This window comes from Epinephelus fuscoguttatus, linkage group LG15, assembly GCF_011397635.1.
Source record: "Epinephelus fuscoguttatus linkage group LG15, E.fuscoguttatus.final_Chr_v1".
NCBI classification, from domain to species: Eukaryota; Metazoa; Chordata; class Actinopteri; order Perciformes; family Serranidae; genus Epinephelus; species Epinephelus fuscoguttatus.
Window position 1 is genome coordinate 10,014,196 of NC_064766.1, and position 23,402 is coordinate 10,037,597.

Here is a 23,402-nt window from a genome sequence, read left to right on the forward strand (position 1 = left end):
TTATTTTCAGTGGAGACAATCTTTTTGCTTTAACTTATCAATAAGACATCGTTAGCATTCAGATTGGCTCCCTATAAGCCTCACTTTCAATACGTAATTCTGTCTGCCATTGGGTACGATCTTCCGGGAAAATGTAGGCTCGACTTTCTGCACAAAGGAAGTGTGTCAACCACTGTGCAACCAAAACAGGAAGAGGATAGTGCTTTTGTTTTCCATCTAGCTATCTGTTGTTATCTCCAGTTACCAAGAGAATTAATGCAAGGTCTTTGTAGTTACAATCCCCAGTAGTGTAAATGGCAGACAGTGGAACAACTGAAGGACCTGTGGAGACTGTTGCAGTTATATGTACCTTTGTTAAGCAGGATAAGCCCCTTGAGATGAACCATCTCGTTTACAAGGGGGTCTTAGTCTCTCGCTCGCCAGACCTTTCTCAAGAAAAGAAAGGTTTGGCTGGGCTGACTCTCACTTTAAGATTGGAGGAAAAAACGTCCCTGCTGCTTGTATTTCTTTCAACCAATTACAATCGTTCTGGGCGGTGCCACAGCAATATGTGCGCAGAAATGTTGCCAGGGGGAAACAGGTTTTGGTGTAACATGCCCACAAAAATATTGCCTACAGGACGCGAACCATGGCAGAAAAATGGCTACATCCCAGCAAGATCAAACACCGCAAAAGTTAGTAAAGGACATGTTGAAAACGGTTGAAAACTGCTACACAACCGGAGGTGGTAGGGTGGGACTTCAGCGGGTGGCTCGTTCCGCCCAATGAGAGGCTGATCTATGCAGCGAACTTCCACCTTCCACCCACTCAGACTAAGGGGGTCCTAAACATACAGGCAATATGCAACGTTACAGAAACAAACAAATAAAGCACAAAAAAGGACAGCAAACAGAAAACAAAACAGACAAGCAAATACAACACTAACAATGGCTCTCACAGGGTTAATCAACGTCAAGCACCTCTCCCTCAGCAACAGGCAGGATGCTATAAACCAAATCTGAAAAATTATTTAAGCAAATAATGCAAGCTAGCACTTACAAAAGCTTATGAATGCATACCCAACATATACACAGTTAAAAACAGCAGCAGGATGTCTTCAGAGAAAAAAAGGGTTCTTTTGAAAATACTGCGTGAATGAGCAGATCTTAAACATCCAGGCAGATTGTTCCAGTCATCTGGGGCGTTGTACTGAAAAGCACATCGACCGATCTCTTTGTAAATTCAAGGGACACTGAAGCAAGGATGTATAGTATGCCTAAGGTTGTGCGTGGGCTCATATGGGATTAAAAATTGTTTTAGATATGGTGGATAGTTGAAGAAAATACATTTGTAAATAAATTGCAGCCAGTGATATTGTCTGGATTTGAGTGTTAACCAATCTAGTGATTCATACATGGTGCAGTGGTGGGTTCTATATAGACACTTTAGGATAAATCGACAGAGATTATTGTAAGCTACATTGAGAGGATGAAGATTTGTATCTGAGGTGTTCTGATCAATAATGTCTGCATAATCAAGTATCGATAATACTAGCTGTGTAATAATTCTTTTTCTGACCGGAAGAGTGAAACAATTGATTGACCGGTAAAGAGTTCTGAGGCTATAATTTATTTTCTGTATGACTGAATTGATATGTGATTTAAATGATAGTTGGGAATTGAGCCAAAGGCCAAGATACTTGAATTCGGACACGTTTTCAATTATTGTTCCATCTAAGGAATAAATTGGCTGGGTGGACAAAGAGATTGGTCTGGCACTGAACAGCATGCTGTAGGTCTTTTGCTTATTCAGAACAAGTTTTGTTGCATATGAACCATTTTGGATGGAATCGAAGTCCGCCTGTAGTGTGCTCTGAATATGTGAAAGGTCGCGCTTGGATGAGTAAATAACAGTGTCATCAGCATATAACTGGATCTGACAGTGGGAGCATATTGTGGGAAGGTCGTTAATGAAAATGGAGAAGAGTAAAGGACTCAAGGAAGAACCTTGGGGTACGCAACTCTCCATTGTCATAAAATCAGACTGACTGCCATGATACTAAACACACTGTTGTCTGTAATGGAGATATGAGTTAAACCAGAGTAAAGAGTCTTTACAGAGACCAATGGCATATAATTTATCAAGGAGTAGATAGTGGTCAACGAGATCAAAAGCCTTGGTGAGATCAATGACTATTGCACCTGTACACATTTTTTTGTCCACTGAGGGAAATATGTCGTTGGTGAACTTTAAAAGAGTGATGGTTGTGCAGAAGCCAGGCCTGAAACCAGACTGGAATGGTGAGAGTATCTGAAAGTCGTTGATTTAGACGGATAATTGGTTGAAAACTAGTTTTTCAAAGATTTTGGCTATACAGTTAATAATGGATATTGGTCTATAATTGTTGGGTCAACTCCTTTATATAGAGGGGTAACTTTAGCACATTTCCAACTACGAGGAAATTGTTGCTGGACTCTGAGGAAAATGGAGGGCAGTCCATTTGTCTTTGTGACAATACGGGATCACATCAGTGCGGATAATTGGTGATCTTGTGATTCTCATGGGATCTTGGGATTCTTGCACAATCTCACAATCTTGCGAATCCAGCTACCTTGCAAAGTAATGTGATTTGGGCAAACATGGAGGAGGAGAGTGAAGTTGTAAATACACTGAAATTTTGTTCTCAGGTACCTTACAGCTTCCATTTTGAATTTTTCAGCTTTGGTTTTTACTTTAAGTGCTTTCTCATGTGAGGCAGTTGTTTTCTGTTTGTATGGCAGTTCCAAATAAAAGAAGAAAATAATCAAATGTGATGAAGTACATTGTGATTATTCTAAACCACTTCTTAACTGAATTTACAGAACAGTTACTGTATCGTGAACTGTATGGTGTATTGTTACCGAGATCTGCCGTGATAGAAAACTTTGGGCATATCACCCATCCCCAGTGTGAACTTAAGTCAGTATCAAGTAAAGTTAACTTCCAAATACAAAAAGAAAACAACATTTGAGTCCCGGTTGATTTGGCAAAACCTATAGTTACAAGTGGTAATGATGAGAAAGTCTTAGTAATACAAGTCCCACACCTCCATACAAAATGAAACATTTATAATAACTAGAGGCAGGACACCCGCTTTGTGCACTGACTCTATCAAAAATACATTCCTGCAATGTTATTTTTTCTTATATAAACTTGGGGTAGCTGCAGGAGACACACAAAGAAAGAGAGTGGTCAAGACATCCTGTCTTCAGTATGAATCAAGCTCCAGTACCACAGGATACACCTCCCATAATGCAAATCAGTAGTGTATTTGGTTAAGCTCCCTTGGCCTGGTAAAAAGCCACAAACTCTATGCTCCCATTTTGCATGGCAGAGTTTCTGGTAACATTCAAACTTTTGGGATATTCTTCAGAGCCACAGGAGAAATGATACAACATTTATCACAGCTCAATAATCAGGTGTAAAATCAAGTGACTCTGTGAACCAGCAAACATTGAGATGTTGAATGACTGTTGTTTTGACGTCCAGGTATGTTACAAAAATAGTTCCAAAATTAAAGTGTGGCAACATCTGAGATGTTACATGGCCACTCTTCCTGGGCACCCTAGCAACATGACAGCATCAAAGTATTATGCTAACACAACAGGCATATCCAGCAATTCTATTAAAATGTCTGTACATAGTGTGCATTCAGTAGCTTTATATATCCTAGAAACTGAAAACAATAGTCCGATAAGAGGTGAAAGCCCTGTACTTGACAACTTCCTCCACACCTTGTCATTATCGCTATTTGTACTACAGCACCTGACTTTCTGACACAAAGCCATTAAAGCAAACGTTTCCCATGTGCAATCAAAGACAGCTTGGATAAAGACTTTTGGCTCCGAGAAAACTCAACAGGCTTAAAATGACAGACAGCAATAGAATTTACATCCAGACATGCAAAAATGGCATAAACATCTTTTTAAAATGTAAAGAATGGGAGTCAAGTAACATTTGATACAACAGCACCATGTGAACAGTGTCTACTGGGAAAGCATGCACAATGACCCCTTTCAGAGAAGTATATTTTATACAGTATTACCGGATTATTATTATTACAGACAATCCACATGGAAACATCATTTCAGTGGCCAAAGTGGAGCAAATTCCTGCCTAATATAACCACTTTATATTGTGTGGAGGCTTTATCTGCAGTAATGCATCTTATCTTTTTGCTGATTATTAAACATATGTTTTGTATGTAAAATTCTGCAAAACTAGTGACTATAGCTGGGAAATAAATGTGAAAGGGTACAATATTCCCCTCTGAAATGTAGTAGAGTGGAAGTATAATGTAACATGAAATATAAATCATTAAGTAAAAGCACTTCACCTCAAAATTGCACGAGTGAATGTACTTAGTTACTTTTCACCACTGGCTTGTAGCTAATGACTAAAAGGGCTTTGCTAGAGTGAGCATTGGAGAAAAACATAATGTTCATGCACACACTTACTCAGTCTCAAACCCCAGCCCTTAACTTCCTGTGACAGCCTCCTTCTTGCCCTTGCATCACACTGCCGACTTCCTACCAGCGCTTTCGCAATATCATGTTTGCGCACGTTGCAGCCAGAGGCGCCGCACAGAGGCTCAGGAGTTATCAATACCAGAGCGGTCAATAACTATGTTATTTATATATCTTAAGATGCCTTCGGGCCGGAGGAATCTTTTAACTTCATTTTGCAGAGCAATTTTCAGCTGTGACTCTTAATGAATGATTCAACATAATAAAAAAAAAGCTAAGTACGCTTCCCTGGGAATTGGCTGGCATTGTTTGGTGTGTCTGAATCTTAACTTATGTAATTACTGATTCGCATTGATGTCTAGGTGTTTGATGTTCACACTGTGCTGTAGTGTGTGGCAAAGACAATAATGTTAATTGTGTAATACAGGCGTATTTCAGTTAATATGAATTATGTATGTTCACGCTGATGTTAATGATATGCTAATGATGCTGATAGCCTAGGTCCATTTCCTGGTGCGCTGCTGGATTACATATGCGTGTTTGCCGACTTGCCAGGTAGCTCACACATTTAAGATGTTATAAAGGTGAAACAGGGCAAGATGGAGATGTTGGAATTTCCTCCCAGAGAGGGAGAAACTACTATATATATGTCACGTTGTCTCCCCACACGAGGTGTTAGGGAGTTTGCATTTCAAGAGGAGAGTAAGAGAGGAAGAAAAGCTAATCAGAAAGTGGTGTTTTTTTCTTAATCCCAGCTCTGCTGAGGCGCCTTTTCTCCTCAAGAAAAATCTGTGTTTCTTTTCGCACTGCCTCTGCAATCACTTGAAACCCCATTACAGACCATGTGACAGCATCAATTAAATTCACAATTATCATGGGGCAGAGACACTCCAGCGTGAGAAAATATAGTAACATGGCATCGTCTGCGAGTCTGCGTGTGTGCACGCGCGCGTGTGTGAATATGTGCATGTATGTGTTTGTGTGTGCAGGTCTGTGTGTGTGTGTGTGTGTGTGTGTGTGTGTGTGTGTGTGTAAGCGAGAGATAGCGAGAGTGTTGACAGAGAGCAGAAAACTGAGTCAGACAATTCACCACTCAGAAAATTTCTTGCCCTTTTTGGCAACTCTTGTGAACCTGAACAACTCTCCGAAGAATAGATACTACAGTAAACAAAAACTTAGATCTTTGATGGTATTACGAGATTTCAAGGGCCACTCCAACAACAGTGAATGGACAGCTGGTGACTCACTGGCTGCTTCTTTTAGATTTAATACCAACTGAGCTGTTTTTTTTATAGCTCTTCTAACAAAAGTGCTTATAAATATCCATGCAAAATTACACTGGGTGGTGTCACTGTGTCCACAAAGCTGGCCCCTAATTCATTATCACTTTAGCAGCAGAGCCTTTGTCTCCCAATGACATCACAGATTAGAGTCTTGGCTCTTGTCTCCAGCTTTAGTGGAGATATATCCAGGCCGAATTGTCCGAGATCACAGAAAAAATAACAGCATGAATCAGTGTTAGAGGGTGGATTTTTTAAAGAGAGCCCACAATTAAATACGGAATCACACCTTCAGATGTACATGGTTTGTGTGTTTGAGTGTGTGTGTGTGAACACAGTATAGCCAACCGAGGGAGAGTCACGTGTTGTGAGTCACAGGCAAGAGTGTTTTGCAGCTGATTGAGCCTGAATTTGGACTGCGTTAGATCTGGCAGGTGGAGCTGTTCTGGCCTGTACAGTCAATTTCTTCACGCTCTCTGTCACAGCTCTCTCCATTAAAGCACAATCAGGTCCCTGATAGGGAAAAAAACAAGGCAGTGTGTCCGCATTGATCTCTCTACCTATAGCACCGGCCTGCATTGGAGCAGAGCGGGAGATTAAAAATTCATAAGCGCATTAATATCTATAAGAGCATTATTCATGTGTGCCGTCACCGTCTAATACAGTAGGGTACTAATCATACGTATCTCTAGCCCAGCACACACACAAACACACAATAGCATTCTGGGTGTACTCCAAGTGTCAGCACTATCATATGGGCATGTGTGTGGCCTGGCGGTGTTCCCTCCTTGAGTGCCATACAATGTGCTGGCATAAATACCTGCTTGACACAGCAGATTGGCACTAATGGCTTTACACGCGGTGCCATCTGTAAGCTGGACCGTCAGCTCTTGCATCTTCTCCACGGCCACTAACAGTGCTTCATAGCATTCGGCTGAGCCCATCATCAGTCATAGTGCAAAGGCAAAAACACCCAAATTAAATGTTGGCTAATCATCGGAACACTTGGGGAGGCTGTGTTTGAGGACTGCAGGTTCCTGTCCATCTGCGTGCACCTGGTTAATAAAATCCAAAAACACAAAGCAATTTTGGGCCTTTTTGTCTATTGAGTGTGAGATGCCCCCTGCTGAGCTGAAGCTCTTAACCACCATCTCAGCTTCGAGTACTTACACACACACACACTCACCAACTTCTAACTCTGTGGCTTCCAACAGCCTGCAGCAGTCACACAGGGATCATTACTATTCATTTGCTCAGCAAACTGGCCACACAGGCTTATAAATTAGCTCATCTACCGCAGCTGGGTACTGAGACAGTTGGCGCATGCTGAGGACTGAGAGCGCAGCCATTACAGAGCAGGGCTCCGAGACACCTTCTGTCCGGTCCACGTGACCTCCTCCACGCTCATCAGCCTCGCTCGTTCAAAGGAGGAGGGAGGGTGCATCAGGCAATGGGGGCAAGACATGCCCAGTCAATGATTCTAAATTACAGAGCAGAGCAATAGGACTACAGTGCTGTGTGTACTGTGCCGAGGGAGAACACAGTGATAAATCCTGTCAAAGCAAGTGTAAATCAGTCTGAATGAAATAGCATTAGCGGGACCTTGCAGACCTCTGACCATGAGGGAGGAAAGCTGACAGCTCTGACCTACAGGGAAATGAGGGAACACTCGGACTACTCTTGCTTTCTGCCTTGGGGTGAGGATCAATGGTGGAAGGAAAAAGTAAAGCCATTAATTCTCCTGGATATGTCAATTTCCATTGGCGGGTGCAGATTGGTAGTGATCATGACTAGCCCCTTGGGCAATCGGGATCTGGGGCTTTTGTTGCGCCTCAGTACACCATTGATTCATTGAGGTTTTTACTGCTACCTGGAAGGCATCACATCACACTGGAGCAATGTAAATCAATTCCAATTGCAGGTTTATAACAATGCAGAAAAAACTTGGAGCGTGACTGTGGGGTTAAATTATGCTAAGCACTTCTTGTATGAGATGTGTACCTGAGGACCTGAGGTTAAATAAGCCATGTAAGAGACTTGTAACAGTGTCTTAAATATTCATAAAACATTAATAAAATAGTTCACAGCCTTTGTAAATGATGAATGAAGTTTTTCTTTTTCCTTACCCGTCCAATGAGCACGGGTTCAGGCCCGGCATATTCTTCAATCACAAAGAACTGGTTCCAGATCCAGCTCCTCCTGCTGCGAGAACGCGACCCCTTCCCTTCCATGTGGTCACGTGTCTCCTCTTCCACCTCCAACTCTGCCTCCTCGAACACAAGGCCCTTCACATTTTCTGGATCGACAGCTTGCATCCCAGCATCTTTTGTGTCATGGCTCCACTCGGGAGCTGGGTGGAGCCTCAGGACATGACTGCTGTTGACAAGTTTGTTGTCTTCATCTGCAGGGTACTGAGCTGTGCTGAGTTCTGTTTGAGTAATGTGAACCGACTCTGTTAATGGGTCTCTATGGGGATCTGCCGCTCGGTTCCCCGGTCGTACTCCCAGGGGTTGCATTGTCAGCAGAGACAGCGGGGAATCATTTGTTTCAGAGGGAACATACAGCGGGAGATGTTTTGTCGATGTAAACGGTGGTTCTGTTTGGGTGATTATCACTTCTTTCTCGGGGCTAAGGCTGACCTCACTGCGGGGCGTTGACAGTAAGCGGACGAGGTGTTTGCTCTTGCTATCACTACTATCTGAACTCTGCATTCCCAGGTTGTTCTGCCCTTTGCTTAAAGCAGGGTTGACTTCACTTAGTGGATTAATACGAGTGTTGGATCCCTGGTCTCGATTCATATCTGGGGTGGTGACTGGGCTTAAATAAGGAAATGCAGTCTGATTATCAAATCCAGTGTGAAGCTGAGTGACAGCCATATCTTGTCTTGGCACTTTCTGAGCCTCTAACTGTCTATGATTAACGTCAATCAAATCCCTCTTCCTGCTCCGGCTGCCCTTGCTCGGAAAGCTCAGACTGGGAACACTCTGCATTTGGGAATTGACAATCCTCACTAGGTTCTCTTTTGACAGCAGCTTCAGGACTCCATAACTGCCGGTGAGGTTCAGCTTTCGGTTTGAATCCATGCTGAATCCTTTCCCTGGCACACCTGTAGTATGGGCACTCAAATCAGATCTGTTCCTGGATCTCGAGCCAGCTTTAAATCTGGTTTTATTGGCGTGTAAATCTGGTTTATGGTGGATTGTGAGTGTCTTCTCTAACTTTCCTGTTTTGGTAGAAGTCTCAGCATTCTTAGTGTTGTTCTTGACTTTCTTCGCATCCTGGTTTAACTCCTTGTTGTTGGCTAATATGTGTGAAGTCACTTCTTTTCTATTAACGGAGTCAACCTCACGCTTGGGCTTGAAAGCCTGTCTCTCCTTGTTAGCTACTGATGGAGGAGCATGATTCTGCAGTATTTTAGAATGAGACAAAGATCCAGTGTCGCCCGCCTGCTCATGACTAATCAGGTTTCTAAGAGTCACCACGGGCATTGCATTCGTGTCCACGCTTGCATCCCATTGGTCCGCAGCTCTGCTCTCCCCTAGCTTCAGCGTATGTGATCCACCCACTCCTCTCCTCCGCACGATTTTACTGGCCAAGGCCCCTCCCGCGAGCCCCTCCCACAGGCACAGGGAAACCAATAGAAGCAGATTTCTTGTAATCATCTTGTCTTGTGGCGAGATGTCCTAATTTGAGTGAGGTTTGCTGTGAGGCAGGCCTTGTTTTCCGGTTGTCTTCATTCTCTCCTCTGTTTTCCCTCTTTTCATTCCCCTCCTCTCACTCTCTCATTTCGTGCCCTTCACACTGAGCTGGAGGGCAGGTGTCACTCACTTCTTCTCCCCTTTTTTTTCTCCACGCTGCCTAATATTTTCTTCTATCGCACCAGGCCTCTCTCTGCTGGGTTTTTTCCCACTCCTCTTGCGAAGCGTCTCATTCAGTTTCCCACGGAGGCTTGGACACCCTGAGAATAAAGATAAAGATAATTAAGTTAAAACTTTAATCATTGCACTGCGTTAATTAAAAGTGAAGCGGCATAGACAGGTAGGAGAACTCACAGACGAGCAGGCATGGACAGCCCTTTTAACAGAGCAGCAAATCACATTTTCACAAGCACAGAGGGCTTTTTAGGCCCAGAACACACATCCATTTATACCTTCATAATGACCCAAGTGTTTTTTTCTCACATCTATTAGATAGACGGAGACAAAGTTATCATCTTACTATTCTACACGGAAAAAGATACGATAACACTATTAGAAAACGCTCTGAGCAGCTATTAATGGGAACGACTGTCAAGGATTTCTGACTGCAGTGCAAAAAGGGACCAGCTAGCTTCATATCACTTTGATGCGTGATTAATTAGCTGGATTAATACTGTGCTTTGATCAGTCAGTTAGAATCCCAATACAGATGCAGGCTGTGGATGCAGATGCACTTTGTTGTACATGGCGCCTTGAGCAATATAAAAGGTTCCTCGGCTCTCACGCATCTGACTCGCACGCTTTGTGTGTCTCTCATGTACTCGAGCCTCAAATGGAAAATCCTACACCAAATCAAAATGTCAGATATCAATCAGTATACTTGTTTCCAGATAAGAGCGGGCACTCTTCAGTAGTATTACAGTACCATCAGCCTACGCCTCTGACAAGTCAATAATGTGGCTATTTACCAGACTGCATTAACATAAAAACATTTGTTATTACTGTGTGCAGAAAAAGAAAGGCATGTGCATGGGTGTTTTGCAAAAAAAAAAAACACCTCCTATTTAAAGGGGCACTTTACCGATTTGGCATTGCGAGTCTTCTGACTACTCAAAGCACTTTTTACACTACAAGTCACATTCACCCATCCACACACACATTCACACACTGGTGGCTGAGGCTACTGTACAAGGTGCCACTTGCTACACAGCTTTACCACACTTACACACCAATGGAACAGCCACTGGGAGCAATTTGGGGTTCAGTATCTCGCACAAGGATATTTTAACAAGCAAACTGGAGGAGCTGGTAATCAAACCGCTGATTTTCTTATCCGTGGACGACCCGCGCTACCTCCTGAGCCACAGCCGCCCGAAATTTGGAGCCTTAAGCCAATCAGTGTTATTTTCTTAGACTCTAGAAAGTTTTTACATGTTGAACAGTATTTTTCATGATGTGTAAGCTGACCTCCATGTGTAAAATCAATGGAGCGTCCTTTTAAATTACATTTTCCCGTGAATTGAACGAACACATTCTGTAAAACTATATTCAGTGTTCACATATTGAGTGAAACTTGGGTGCTCTGGGTTAAATGGTTCTGGTTTCATCTTGTCCTGTGCAGCGTGGTGCGGTTTGTCAGAGTGTATGACACTTGCTCCGCTGTGGCGCAGACAGACCCTGTCAGCACATTCACTGGGGCATGACTGAAGTTGGGCTGTTCCTCCTGGAATACTTTTCACCCTTTTCCTCTCTCTCATCTTCTCCTCAATGTCCTCAGCTTCCTCTCCCTCAGCCTCTCTTTCACTAAGAAAAGCCTTTTGATGAACAGTAACGAGGAAAAAAAAAAAGATTATCCACCCCTCCTCCGCGTTCTCTTTTCCCACCTCTCCCACTCGCCACCTGTCTCATCCTCGGCCTATCTATCTCCCTAAATCTCCCTCTATCCCCTCTCTGTAACTGGCTATTGTTTTAGTATCCTGTCCTATAACCGCCGCACGCTCCTATCCTCTTTTCCTCTCCCTCATCTGTGTCAATCACAGGCCTGTCACTGCGTCCCTCACCCTCTGTGCACTCTGAGGCTTCAATCAATCAACCAATCTCCTTCCTCGGCCTTGCTACATTGGAAGTGACAGGTGTCTCGCTGGCTACCATCTTGACTACAGGCTACAACACCATAATTGTGCGTATAAATCTAGTCATCAAATCATAAAATGTGGCAAATAGGATATATCCAGTAGTTACATGAAGCTATAGCTGCAACATGCTGGGCAGAAATTTACAGAATATGTTATATATAAACATCACTGAGGCCATTACAGAGGATGTGAGGCTGGCGTTATCTCGAATGTACAGCATGAGGAAGCGATCGGGGTGAATTCAATGACAGAGTTGCTCCCTCTCCCAGAGGAACTTATCAGCTGGGAGTTTGATGGCCAGGCAATCATTGCCACGGGCACCTTGTTAACAAGCCTGGGGCAGGTGGTGGGATGCAGGGTGGAATATCAACATGGCACTGTCGCCAGCTGAGCACAAATTTAAAACATTTTCGTGTAGATGTTTTGTCAATGCAAGGTTTTTTCTTTGAAGCACCAAAGTCGGAATAAAAGAGCTTTCATTCTCCGATCCTTTTATCTTTTACACAATTTCTGAGGCCAAAATTCCACTCGGAGCAGAGTCAAGGCATTTCTGTAACGTATTGATCTGTGTCAAAGCCTTTCACATTGTGCTGGGCACCTTTGGGGAGAGCTATTGTTATGCCATTACCCCGGGTGCATCGGCCTGTACAGCAGTAAGTAAAGATAATTGGGTGCTCGGGTTTGAAGCGCAAGGGAGCTCATATTTCCTCATTAGAGTTTTATATATAATGTAATAAGGCAAAATTGTTGTTTTCATCCTTGTGGAACCAGTGAGCATGTGCGTGGGGATTTCACCTGTAGCCCTTACATACAGTACCAAGATTTCCAGTAGAGTAAATAGAGATGATAGGGTGATACAGTTGGTAGCTCCAGGGAGCTCTCACTTCCTAATTAAGAGTTTTAGAGAATGTAAAGCTGCGGTATGCTCTCAATGAGTTTAACACCATGTGAATCCAGTTGTACTGTGATTCTTTGTAAGATCTGCACACCTACAGCAAGTTTCTCAGTGACCTGATTAATTGGGGCCATAAATATCTTAATGAATTCCCCCTTATTGGTCCCACTACTCCTAAAATTCAAACGGCCTTTTGAATCGTTTGTATTGGAGGCAGATCCTCACCATTGATCGCGAGCTGTCACCAACTTAACGAGACTGAAAATTTTAATTACGATTCACCTCCTTGCTTTGCTGTCTGTCTATGTTCATTTCTCTTGGTAACCCTCCTGTCGAACTGCAGCGTGCCCACGCACACCCTCTCCACCACAATGAACAGACACATACATCCTGGGTGACTTCAAGCCCTGTTGACAAAACCATCTCCAGAAAAAACATTTATTTATGTACTCGTGCATAAGAAATGCCTGGACAAAGCCACATTCATCTACCCTCTCAAACATGCATTCATACACAAAAATGTGAATACTCCACACATTCCCAAGCACACACAGAAATCCTCATCCTACCCCTTATGTCTGCGCTGGTAAGAAAAATAAAGAAAGCTCTGGGGACTGCCTCTCTGGACACAGTGAAGTCAAAGAGAAGAAAGGGAGCGCTCCCTCACACCAGGAGGGAAGAGAAAAAGCAACCACCCCAAAAGAATTATGCATGGAGTAACAAAGGTGAGCTCCAGAAATGAGATGGAGAAAGTGGAAAGCTGTGGAGTGGTTGGGTGTGTAAGCATGTGTGTGAGAGGAGGACAGGAGATGTGCTGGGGTGGCAGCAGGAGGGGGGCTAGGTCCTCCTTGGAAGACAGAGCAGGTAGTTTTAAGTGCAAAGCGCCGTAAAGCAGCTCCGTCCTCGCCTTGAACCTTGGCAGATAAAAGCAGACCTGTCAGTGTGCGAGGAGGTGAAAAGCAGCAGGGGCTTTCGTCTGTTAATGTATGAGTACCTTCTTCGCCTCTGTCCCCAGCCTTGTCTCTGTCTCAGCCTTCCTGATATACTGACAGCAGGTGTTAACCTCCCTTGGGAGAGCACATAGCACGGGCCTATAGACACAAGACAATTCCCCAGAGGCTGGAGGTTTGTGGAGGACGAAGGAAGTAGCAACAGCAGGTAAACAATGTGACAGTGCCGGCTTTACAGTAAAAAACAGTGAAATGAATTTACAATTTTGCATGCTGTAAGTGCTGTGAAATTCAGCCCTCTTACGGGTGGCTGTTTGCCTATTGGTGAGATTAAGACTAAAAAGACTCAGTGTAACAGAGCTGCGACAGGGGGCTTTGGATTTGCTTGGCTCTCAGCTAGATCAATGGGGTTACATTAAATGGCAAGAGTCAGAGGCTTGTAGAGCATCCGGCAAGAACACTGTGGTTCAAAATACAGCGTGTGCACTGAAAACAGCAAACATGAGAAATGTGAGAGTTCAGTGTTGTTAAAAAACATTTTTACAATGAGATACGGGATCAGGCTGCACCAGCTATTTATATATCTGTCCAACTGATTTACTGAAGCTGGTCCCATCATTAAAACTTGCAAAAATTTATTGGTGACATACAGGAATACTTCACCCACAAAATAGTAATTTATATATCAGTTACTCATCCCATGGTACATTAAATCCATGCTTCACATGTCTCCACGGTGAATGGAGAATCCAAAAAAAGTTGTAGTAAAGTTGTAATGAATTGGAGGGCGCATTTAACAACAGCAAAACTGTATCAAAACATTGGTTTGCAAACTCTCATACAACTCGTGCAGTACTGTATAATCAAAGTCTAATTTATTCCGTCGTATGCTCAGTAGGCCTACTTCCCAGATGCATGCAATTTGTTAAAACCTTGCTATCTAAGACACTTCCACAGAAACATTCTCATACATGGACGTGTATCGTGCTTGTGCAAGCATGTGTGTTTGAACTCTGCCATGCTTTTCACTGCTTACATTACATAAAGCAACAGACGTGAGTATGTGACAGCAAAGCTCTTGGCCAATTAACAAGCTGGAAGACAGCATCTCAATAGAATTCACAAGCAGAGTTCAAATCCACGCACTTGCCCAGGCGTGCTTCTCGTATGCAGAAGTGTTTTAAATAGTAAGGTTTTAGAAAAATGCATGTGTTGTGATTGGGAAGAACTGAGCACATGACTGGATAAATGGGAGTTGGATTATACTGTACAAGTTGTGTGAAAGTTTGTAAACAGATTTGCTGTTGCTGAACGTGGACCCCTACAGCTTCAATTCATCAAGAATTTTTTTCCCATTTTGGATCCTTTATTCGCCATGGAAGCACGCAAGAAAAACAAAGTTTTCCTCATGTATTCGACATAGCACAGGGTGAGTGATTGATAAACAAAGGATCATACTGTGGGTGAAGTATCCCTTTAGGGTTTTGATTTAGTAGTGCTGTTTAGCATGAGTGGGAAACATTTGGTTATGCTGTACAGCTGATGTTATTTGGTCATTTAGTGAAATTTGACTGCCTTTTTGTAATCGTACAAACATTTTGGACTTTCGAAGAGCTGGCACAACTGGCTAAGGCTCTGCTGTGTACTGCAAGTGCAAGCTCCTCAGCTGCTGTTTTATCTTAGGCTACAGTATATAAACTGTGAGAGGTGCCATAAAGATCAAATAAATCTTGACAGGAGACAGTCCGGAGAATCACAATGCCAGGAGACGTGCCAGTAGGTCACGACAGGGACAACATTTGTGGCCCATATTTTACTGCCTTGGCAAGAGTTCAAGTGGTTCTCAGTCTGATTTGTCTGGTCATAAGGTAAAGTGCTGGCCAAGAGTGTGTGGATGTACCAACAGTGACAGCGCTGACCCACTGAGTGCTTCTGATTTACTGCTAAATTCTACTCATCATTCAGGTCTTTTAAAATGAAAAAGCATGCATAAGTAGTAGTGTGTATGCATTACTGGTAAAAAGGCAAACATTAATTCCATACCACTATATGCAATGATAAATATAATGTTACTCTTAATTCTCTCCTCACTAACTACTGTAGTACAGTATGGCAACAGTAAAGCTGAGAACAGATTATAACACTACTGAAATCTAAAAAAACTAGAAGCCTCACAAACAACTATTTCAGCCAAATGACAGAGTTAAAAAGCCCAGTTTGGATGAGATGGTGGATAAAGAGATGAGGGCAGTAAGAAACTCTGCAGGTTCTGTTGAGCAGGAAGGTAGCGAACTTCATAAAAGTGAGGTCAATCTCAGCCCTGCACTGTTTTGCTGTTCTCTCACTTTGAGAGTTGTTTTATTAATATTCCTCCAAGGGATGCACCAATCCAACATTTTCTCTCAGGATACCAATACCTCAACTCAAGGTATTTGAGGGTAAGATCAGATACTAGTGCTCTCTTTTTCCCAAACCTTACTTCAAGAACTTTTATATATATTACTAATCATATAAAAAAGTGCAGGACCTTGACACTAGAGTTCAGGATTTCCTTAGTCCTGACTTTGGAAAGGGTCAGGCAACAAAAGCACTTTACGGTTAAAGGCGCTATATGTAAGAAATCTAAAGCAAATAGTCGTAAAATCCTCCTAATATGTCACAGAGACTAAGGAATAATGTTCATATAACATACTGATCTCACCAACAACAATAGTACAGCCAGAATATTCGCATTTAAAAAAATATTTTACGGTCCGCAAATCACGTTTATGTTTTGAATTTGTGTTTTGGCCTGTTGCGCCACCCACTGCCATCTACCAGTCACACAGTCAGTAGAGTCTCAGCATCAGTTACATTTATGACTGAGCTACAGCAGCACAGCAAGCAGCATCAGCTGCTTGCTGTGCTGCTGTAGCTCAGTAGCTCATGTAGCTCATTAGCAGTGTCCCAGCATGAGCAGCCGGCTTCTCCTCAGTTGTATCCTGGCAGCAGCGTTAGCAGCAGAGAAGCCGGACTTGCTCGCACGGTCCGCTGGAAAACCAAAGATCAAGGACGCGGCGACACAGCCCTACCACGGCAGCCGGCCGTGGGCAAACAAATCAGTCTCCAGCGTGTCGCTGTCCAGCTACCTCGAATCTGTAGGGGAGGGGGGGCGGACATGACTCGCGGCAGTATTTTGAATTTGAGTGCCGTTTTGGCCACATTCTTACATACAGCTCCTTTAAGGTTAAAAGTGAAATGTTAAAGGGATAGTGCACTCAAAAATGAAAATTCAGCCATCATCTACTCACCCATATGCCGAGGGAGGCTCAGGTGAAGTTTTAGAGTCCTTGCAACACTTCCGGAGATCCAAGGGGAGAGAGGGTAGCAACACAACTCCACCTAATGAAGGCTTACGGCGCCCCAGATTCAAACGTCCAAAAACACGTAATTGAAATCACAGAATATCGCCATACTGCTCGTCCATAGTGATCCAAGTGTCCTGAAGCCCCGTCATAAAAAGTTGTTTGGAAAAACGTCATTTGAATTCTGATTGTAGCCTCATTGTAGCCTGTAGCTCTAACTGCTTCTGCGAGACCGTGAGACATGGGCACCGCGTTCATGTGTGTTCACGTGCTTTCACTGGTCTCACGCGCAAGCGTGCACACTTGAGCGCGGTGCACAGAGAAAGTTAGAGCTACAGGCTACAATGAGGCTAAAAACAGAGTTCAAATGACGTTTTTCCAAACAACTTTTTATGTCGGGCTTCAGGACACTTGGATCACTACAGACGAGCAGGAGATATTCTGTGGTTTTTCAATTATGTGTTTTTGGACATTTGAATCTGGGGTGCCGTCAGCCTCCATTAGGTGGAGTTGTGTTGCTACCCCCTCTCCCCTGGGATCTCTGGAAGTGTTGTGAGGACTCTAAAACTTCACCTGAGCCTCCCTCAGCATATGGGTGAGTAGATGATGGCTGAATTTTCATTTTTGGGTGCACTATCCATTTAATAATCATATTGTGTCTCAAGATTCAAGTCACTGCTGAACTTTTTGGTATTAAACCACGACCACAATATTCACTTACTCTTAACCACTGTTGTGACTGCCTAAACACAACCATAACAAAGTTTAATAGTGCTGAACACTTATGCTGTTTTGCAGCAAATTAGTTGTACATAAACATCATTTCTATGAGACTGGGTTGTAAATTTAAAATATGTTAAACTTGCTGCTTGGAACTCAATGGACTGTTTTATATCATAAGGCCAGAAATGTGGCACTAAATCTGTATTTAATGTGTATCAGTCAAGTTATGGCCGATATCTGATCCACTTAATAAGGTCTGTGTTTCGGCTGATACCAATCACACGAATCCTGTTGCTGCGTCCCAGGTTCCTTTACTATGTGGAGTCAACAGTTCAAATTCCAGTCAACAAACATTTAAAGGGGATTATATTGTTACATTGTCTGATGTATATATTAAACTTGGCCAAAGTTTTGAATAATGGCGTAAACCTTTGTAAAAGCAATGCCTGTGAGCAAAAACCTCAGGCTTCAGACCATTCCAAGAACTGTTTGTCTAACCTTTTTTCTATTTTTGCTACAAGATAACGTCAGCTCGTGACAGATTTCTTTATTTGGTTATTTGCTCCAGGTATGCTATTGCAAGTGTTCACAACACATGGATTTCTACATGTCGCTTCATGCAAAAGTAAGGGAAACATTCAGGGCTCTAGTTTCCTGGCGCAGCGCAGGTGGCGCAGGGTGGCGAACCCCGCGCAGAGCTAGTTTCAAGCAGCGCAACCCAAGGCGCGCTCAGTTTGGTAGTTTGGCAGACCGAGGTGCGCTGAGATGGGTGTGGCGGCGCAGCAGGGGGGAGATGTCGACAGACCCAGCTTGGTGCAGTGACAGTTTCGTGCCAAAAGGCTTCGCCGAAGGTACGCTAAAAGCTCGCCATCTGAAACCAGGTCTACTGTCAGCACAGGCGGAGCGCAGCTGGTGTAAGACGAAGTTTGGCTGACCGGCGGACAGTGCACACGCGTCACCAAAACCTCACAGGCAGTTTTCCAGAATGTCAGGCACATTAACGATGCAATAAATAGCCACAAAACCACTATTCAATGCAACTATCTGCAATCAGCACATAAATGTATCTCTATACCAACTGTCCCGTCACATCTGATGTCAGATCAAAGGGGATAGGCACCGTTTGGCACGTTTGGCACGCGTAATGGAAACCCAACCTGATTTGATTAACACAGCCTGCAAACTAATGAGTTCACATCCCTCTCAGCCAACCACAAACAGCCACAGCATCAGATAGGGAATATATATTCAGCAACTGTCATCTTAGAAAAGTCAAAAGAGAAGAAACAGAGTGAGACTGCGAGAGAGAAAGAGAGAGTGCGCACGCACGAGAGAAACGCAACATTGATTTACAATTGTGGTGACCTCCTCCCAGGCTACCTTTGCATCATCAGCCCGTGGAGGTCTGCTCGCAGTTCCGTATATTTGGACACTGCGAGCAGACCTCCCGGACCAAAACATCAGTTTCCTCCTGGGAGAAGTTTGGCCGTCTGACGCTGCTGCTCTCTTCTGCAATGGCGAATTGAGTAAACTCTCATTACACCTTCGCGAGGCGCATTTAAGGGCAAGGAGAGGGGCTCATTTGATTGGTGTGATGTGTGTAAAACCCACTCCACGCCTTCTCTCCTCCCTCTTTCCGACTTGCGCCGGTAGGAGGGACGGAGGTGGGATAGAGGAGTAGCTGCGCCAAAGAGCATGGATACCAAGAGGCAAAGCTCCGTTGAATTTTTGCCAACAGCCACTAGGGGTGCTACCGCCATTTTGGACTGTTGAGCTTGGACTGTTGCACCCAGACAACATGCAAGATGTCAAGGAGAGAGGAGAAAAAAAGTAAAAGAAAACAGTGTAGTGCAATTAACTGCAACAACAACACCCCGCACCTGGCCTTCCACCGTTTCTCGAAGGATCCCGACAGGTAAGAACTCCTGAGGTGTAAGTTTTAAAGTGTTTTAATATCAATTTGGCCTCTTGGACCATTTATACCAGAACTGATTACTGCTTTAGCATTAAAATATATCATATTAAAATAGCCTATATATTATTATTATTATTACTGTCCCCTTACTGTACAAACTGTAAATAAATCTTTATTCCTGACAATGTGACGTCGCCATTAATGTGTTTCTAGTTAAAATATTGATTTTGGTTTGTTTTTTTTTGGTAGATTGAGTAATTAAGTTAATCTTCTCATAAGTGGATGTAATATGTAGAGATGCCATCTAGGCCGTTTTTTGTCGTTTTGTTTTTTTTAAAGTCTATATTTTGCTTTACAAAAACGTGAAAAAGCAGCTGTGACCAAGCTATCACGAGGTGAGTAGCATTGTAAGCATAATTAATAGCGATATACTTCAGTTTGTCTGCGTGTTTTTGTATGCAAGCGGGTCTGCTGCGGTCTGCTGACAGTCCAATATGGCAGCGGTAGGACAAAACTATGGGCGAGTCTGTTGCTATGGAGTGTTCTATTGAGCTTCGCCTCTTGGTATCCATGCTCTTTGGCTGCGCCAGGGCGCACGGTGTGCCAAACTTACAAAATCCGCCTGGCCACACTCAGTTGGTGAAGCGCAGGTGCGCTGCGCCCCCGTCTCGCCCGGTCTGCGAAACTAGAGCCCTCAAGCTTGGTTGCTGATGTTGTTAATATCTCCCTGATTTCAAATCCTGCTGGAACATGTCCAGTTGTGTTTAGAAACAGTTATACTGTAGGTGACTTTGCACAGTGAAGAGTGCTGCTATTCTCTGTTACAGTCATTCCCTGGCTTCAATGGCAGTGCAAAGACGCCGTAATGCGGAAGACCCAGAACCACTAATCAATATGACTGGGCTTTTTTAGACAGGGGCTTAAAGAGACAGGTGCTAAACAGAGCGTCTTAGACAGAGGGTGAATACAGGTGTTCCGCACAGACAGTATGATGAAAAAGTGTTTTCTCACAAACACTGTAAATATCTTCAAGTAGAAACCCAAAACACAAGTATGAACATTGTTAATTATCTGCCATCTGTAAACACCAACTAGAACAGAGTGGAATGGACTCAATCCAACATTATCTGAACAGTCGTGACATGCAGACCTTAACAATACTTGTGTGACCCTGACTTTAGTAATCCCCACAGCCTCATCTCAGCTCCTAAGTTAGCTGGAGCAGCTGAAAAACAACACTAAAGCTAAGTCCAAATGCAAATATCATTAAAATTAACAAGGAGAAGAAGCTTGGCTTCAAAAAAAAAAAAAAAAAAAAACTGGAAAAAAGCTATCCAAAGGAAACTTCCCTTTCAGAAAATATCTTCTTTAACTTTAAATATATGTGATTATATCTAGTGTGGATACAGTATTTTACATAGAACAGTTCTGTTGATTTAATCTAGTCTGAATCATTTTTATGACTTATGAACACCAGTGCTGAGGTGAAATCTTGTATCCCTTATTAAAAATACAAAAAGATCATGTTCTTTTTATGGTGGATAATTCTGTTTCTGACTACATCATGTGGCCACGAAAACTTTTTATGTTACTGAACTACAACTACATCTGACACCTCTCCACCTTCAGGCCTCGGTCTTGTTTCTCAGCAGAAAGGTGGAAGGAGCTGATCAGCTTCAATGATCTTCTTGTACAAAGGTCAGGGGATGTTTTTGTATCAGGCAGCTCATCTGGTTCAAGCCAATGTCTTTTCTTAGTAGTTGCTCGGCCTGCGTTTTCTGAATGGTGAGTCATCACCTGCCAAAGCAGTTACCAAAATTACACCTGATGCCTATCAAGCCTGTCTCTCTTCCTCTTCTGCCTGACTGCATGTGTAACATCAAAAAGCTATCTGATCCTTTCAACACACTGGTTGACATTTCAGGAAAAGTCCTCGGGAATTGCAGATGGACTTGTCTCCCTGAAGCTGTGTGTGTGTGTGTGTTTGTGTGTGTGTGTGTGTGTGTGTGTGTGTGTGTGTGTGTGCATAGTATGTATAAGTGTGCATCGAGACGTGTGAGAAAAGACAGACTTTTTCATGCAAGCTGTCAGAGACAGATTGTAAGGAAATTACCTACTAAAAGAACCTTCTGGCAAAAGCTCAGAGTATGCTCACCTATCATCTCTGTAAGCCACAAAGCATCATAGATCAGCTTAATAAAGCTAGCCCTTTATTGGAAAGAGAGGCGTTTTACTGCACAGCACTTGAAGATGTTTTGTCTGGGGTTTAATTCATGACTCCCTTTCCCCACCCGCCTCTGCTGTTTACCTTTCAAGGGTGTTCCTTTCAAGAGGTACTGAGGCTGGACAAGAGGCTGGTGGAGAGGACACAGGGAGGTGGGAGAGGGTCGTTTCAGAGATGAATAAACACAACACGCCCAAGGTTGTCGGTGATAATATGTGATGAATTGTCAGGGAGTATATGGCACATTGTAGAATAGCACCGAGGCTATTGGCCAGGAGGGAGAGTGAATAATGACACTCAATATTCCACCTTAATCGGCCAGATTCTCTCTTCAATTTACATTTAAGGATCTTTTTCATGTTTATCTCCCACCCAGGCAGGCGGGCAAGTGAGAAGAGGTAAGATTGAGCTAGACTTACTTTTAATGGCTGTTTGATAGAATCAATATGCCTCTGCTGTTCCCGAAAAAAACTTTCTCTAAGTGTGTTCTCCACAGGTGTTTAGGGGTCTAGTACTATTCCCCAGTGGGGTTTGTTGCAAAAACAGATGTGTAATATTTTGATGGTGAAAGGGTGTTTGTTCTGTTTATGGTAGCACCAGATGGATGATTCTGAATCAGACAAAGCTTTTGGTTTAGATTTCATGGTACTACCTAAATGTGGTAAAATGGATTTTTGGTGTAATTGTTAGTATACGCTTTACAGGTCCAGTGTGTAGGATTTAGGGGGATATGTTGGCAGAAATGAGATGTGTTCGTTAGTGTATAATCACCCGATTATAAGAATCATCCAGTTCTTGTTACCTTAGAATGAGCCGTTTAAACCTACAGTACATAGGGGGTAGGTCTATGTCTATGGAGAGCATCATGTTGCACCACCACTTTACTCAATGTTTTTACCAGTTTATCCTGGTCTGTTTGTTCTGGCAGCCTGTACTCATTCCCAACTTGTCAAATACTGCCCTTTGCCAGTGATTTTGGCGTCAGACACCAATGCAAAAAGCACCTTTTCTGGCGGTATGATATGCTGCTGAGTGGCATAATTCAAAAATGCTGCCTTTTGCGTATCATACTGCCATGGAAGGTGCATCAGTTTAGAACACAGCTGGATGGTTACAAGGTAACATAAGGTGCTAGGGCAAGCAAGAAGGGAGGTGGGTGGGTCCAACAAACTCTAGACCTTCACCCAGGAGGCCGCTGTTTGCCTCCCATATGAATGTTAAGCCAAACTATGTTTTTTCTAAACCGTACCATGTACTTTTGTCGCCTAAACCTAACCACATGCTTTTGTCACACGTGGAAATAAACGTAAAGAGGGTTTTTTAGCGACATTTTAAGTTTATTTTGAAAAGAATGCATGCATTTAACGAGCAGAAATTGTACATGTCCTGTGAAAATGTGAATGTATTTTGAAACGACACAATGCATGTAAAAAATGGAAACTGACAGGGTGTCCCAGAACATCAACAGCAGACGCAGGAGGGTACCTAGCATGTCATATGTGGACATAAGCCCAGACTGAACAAGCAGCAATATTTGATGGACTGGGATGAGAATGTGATGGTTTGGAGAGAAGGTGACCTTGCGGATAATTCAGCTCCCGCTAAAAACCTCCTGAACACCTGAATCTTAAGTTATCAGAGGAAAAAGCCTAGCACACATTTGTAGTTGCTAGTTAGCAGCCTGTCTCATATGTCAAACAACTGTCAGAGAAACAGTTATTCATAATGTGAAACTGCTTGATTCAGTGTTTTTA

The 23,402-nt window shown here is 43.2% G+C and overlaps 1 protein-coding gene across 1 annotated transcript in view; it reads right to left on the reverse strand.

Annotated features, from left to right (window-relative positions):
- LOC125902183 (cadherin-2) overlaps positions 1-23,402 on the reverse strand; it is a 170,207-nt gene that overhangs the window by 100,940 nt on the left and 45,865 nt on the right. Inside the window, exon 2 of the mRNA XM_049598347.1 lies at positions 7,891-9,722. Within this exon, the coding sequence (XP_049454304.1) occupies positions 7,891-9,426 (1,536 nt within the window). The 5' untranslated portion in view covers positions 9,427-9,722. The remainder of the gene's footprint in view (positions 1-7,890; positions 9,723-23,402) is intronic.